General features: G+C 37.9%; 1 protein-coding gene across 2 annotated transcripts in view; it reads left to right on the forward strand.

The window, feature by feature from the left end:
• Positions 1–3,265, forward strand: part of RAD52 (RAD52 homolog, DNA repair protein) — a 39,205-nt gene that overhangs the window by 21,081 nt on the left and 14,859 nt on the right. The window contains exons 3-5 of one of the 2 annotated variants that reach the window (XM_006771293.2): positions 671–772; positions 1,337–1,430; positions 1,600–1,667. In XM_006771293.2, the coding sequence (XP_006771356.1) occupies positions 671–772; positions 1,337–1,430; positions 1,600–1,667 (264 nt within the window). The remainder of the gene's footprint in view (positions 1–670; positions 773–1,336; positions 1,431–1,599; positions 1,668–3,265) is intronic. The other variant, XM_006771296.2, reaches the window with a different exon arrangement.

Below are 3,265 nucleotides of genomic sequence, written 5' to 3' on the forward strand. Positions count from 1 at the left end.
CAGCAAAGTGAAGGCCAGGAAAAGAGCTTCACAGATAAGAAAAAGCTAAAGGAGTTCATCACCACCAAATCAGTATTATATGAAATGCTAAAAGGTATTCTTTAAGAAGAGGAAGAAGAAGAAAAAGGTAAAGATACAAATTATGAACAGCAAATACACATCTATCAACAAGTGAATCTGAAAATCAAGTGAATAATCTGATGAACAGAAAGAACTGCTGATTATAATAGAATCAGGGGTATAGAAAGGGAGTGGACTGACTATTTTTGTGGGGAAAGGGGTGAGGGGGATGCGTGAAGAGACTGGATAACAATCATGCACCTATGGATGAGGACAGTGGGTGGGGAGTGAGGGAGGAGGGTGGGGTGGGAACTGGGTGGAGGGGAGTTATAGGTGGGAAAGAGAGGAACAACTGTAATAACCTGAACAATAAAGATTTAATTAATCAAAAAAAAAAAATAAAGGATACTCCTGTATGCTCTGGTCATTTAAAAAAAAAGTGTCTCAGTTTTAATTCCTAATATTAATAGATACAGCCCACATAAACAAAAGCTATTAGGGTCCACAATACTTTTTAGGAGTGTGTAAGAGTGTGGAGACCAAAAAGTTGGAGACTTGCTGATATATAGAATGCTGGAAATGTGACTTTAATTTTCCTTCTGGATTGCAGTACCAGTACACAGCAGAGGAGTACCAGGCCATCCAGAGTGCTCTGAGGCAGAGGCTGGGCCCAGAATACATAAGTAGCCGCATGGCTGGGGGAGGCCAGAAGGTAGGAGAGTTTATACCTGAATAGTGGGTACCCCTAGGGCTGACTTCTCAGATGATCTTGCCAGCTCCCTCTTTGGGTCCTCATGAATTCAGAAGGTGTCTTGTTTACTGATGTTGATGTTTCCTGCTGTCTTTGGGAAGAGATGGCTTGTAGACTTCATTGTCATCAGAAGTGACCCAAGCTTTGTCTGAGACCTTTATACCTGGCATCATAGGATTTTTACGTAACCTTTAAAAATGTGTCTCTTACCATTTGTTTCTCATTTTAAGTTTTGTGTATGTTTTGGGTCTTCTGTAAAATATGACAACCTGAGATATGTGCTTTTTTGGAAACTGAGTTTTGGAAACCCCTAGGCAAGTGGATATCTTTACCCTTGAGTCTAATCCCTTCTAACTGGCTCCTTCAGGAAGGACCTTTGAAAATAAGTTCACTGAGAATTTTCCTGGAATGTTTAAGGGCAGTTTTCCCAAAAACCTGGTAAGGAATAAATGAAGTAAATTTTGTTCTACATATAAGAATGGTAAGAAATTTTAACAAGCTATTTTTTCTTTAATTTTTTCCTAGGTGTGTTACATCGAAGGCCACAGGGTAATTAATTTGGCCAATGAGATGTTTGGTTACAATGGCTGGGCACACTCTATCACACAGCAGAATGTGGGTGAGCAATGGTGACCTCTTCATTTCCCTGACTTGGCATTGTCTCACTTCTGATAAAAGTATTTTGTGGGTGAAGATGTTGGGTAGGTGTGTTTGGTTGTCAGCTGGAAGAATATGGGCGAAGCCAGGGATCCATACCTCCTCCTGCTGGTTTTCTTTCCCACTCCTAGATTTTGTTGACTTTAACAACGGGAAGTTCTACGTGGGAGTCTGTGCGTTTGTGCGAGTCCAGTTGAAGGTGAGGGTGAGGAAATAGACTTGCTGCCTCCAAGGTTTGGGGAGGGTGGTGAGAGAGAATAAGCAAGTAGGGAAGTCTCTGGGGTATGGCACAACTAAGCTGCCAGATGGGGCACAGAGCTGGGTCTTAGTCAATGTTTCTTAAGATGGATGTATTCAAACATTTTTTCCCATGTATCCCCTAAGAGAATTTTGAAAAACTCTGTTCTCTGCACATTTTTAAGTTGACACTTAAAAGTTTCACCATAAATACAAGTAGTTGCAAGAATATATTGTAAACTTTTACATTCTAAAATAAATCTGTTATATCTTTTTATAATGTACCAAATGATTCTAATTATCTAGAGTATTAGATACTACTATCCATTCAAAAGTACATGAGCAAGCTATTCTTTTACTTTTAAGCAAGCTATTCTTTAATCATAAGAAATTTTACATTGTTTCTTCTTGAACTCATATTCCCATTCTATTTCTCTGCTGGCTTTTTTCCTAATATATATTTCTCATAGGATTTTTTTTTTTTTAAGGGAGAGAGAGGAAGGGAGAGGGGTAGAGATATAGGAACCTTGATGAGAAAAAAACATTGATTGGCTGCCTCCTGCACATCCCTTACTGGAGACTGAGCCCACAACCTGGGAATTAAACCAGTGACCTCTTGGTTCATGGGTTAACACTCAAACACTGGGCCACACTGGCTGGGCTGAAACCTTTTTTTATTAATAACTTTACCATACTTCTCTGCCTCGTGTGTGTATGTGTGTGTGTATAAAATTAAAATTTTTTGGTAAATTTCCAGTGACTTGAAGGATCTAAATAATAAAATTTTTTTTCTGAATTGAGTTATTGTTATAGGTAGTATTAGCATACAATTGATCAATCAATGTTGTTTATGTGGAAAAGACAACATAACTCCCTCCAAATTTTTATACTTAATAAAAATAAAATTTTATGGAAAATGCATTTCTTGGATGGATAAAGCTGTCTTTTTTCTTTTTAGTTAGTTTATATATCCATTATTTAATGTTACTTATTCCTAGACAGAACATTCAGCCTTAATTCTATTCTGACTTTTTATTTTATAAGTAGTACTGAAAAGCCTTAGTCATATAAATAAACTGGAAATGGAAAGAGTTTTGTTATAGTATCACTCATTACGTTGAATGCTTTCTGAGTTATATTTCAAAAAATCATACATTGCTATCATCAGAAATTGTATTCAGTTCTCTGTATGCTAACAACTTGATCAGATCCATCTTCACTGGTGGTGAAGGCCAAGATGTGGATACCACATGACTTGCAAAAGGATTTGCTGTCCAATCAGTAGAGTCTGTTAAATATAATATTTAAAATTGTCCTTTTGTTAGGTGTCCAGAAGTTTTTATACCTTTAGGTAGTGCATCTTAGTGAGATTTGGGGTGGGTTGGATATGTAAAAGAGGAAGTGGGAAAGGAGAATTGTCTTAACCACAGTCACGTTTCCAAGCGGATCAGATTTAGGAAATAGTACTGGAAATTGAGTCTCTTAAACTCTCTGTGCCCATGTGCCCTTTCTCAGGGCCCTGGGTTATATGTGCCCAGTGTGAACGCTGCTGCTTGAGGA

This window comes from Myotis davidii, unplaced genomic scaffold (assembly GCF_000327345.1).
Source record: "Myotis davidii unplaced genomic scaffold, ASM32734v1 scaffold944, whole genome shotgun sequence".
In the NCBI taxonomy this organism is placed as follows: Eukaryota; Metazoa; Chordata; class Mammalia; order Chiroptera; family Vespertilionidae; genus Myotis; species Myotis davidii.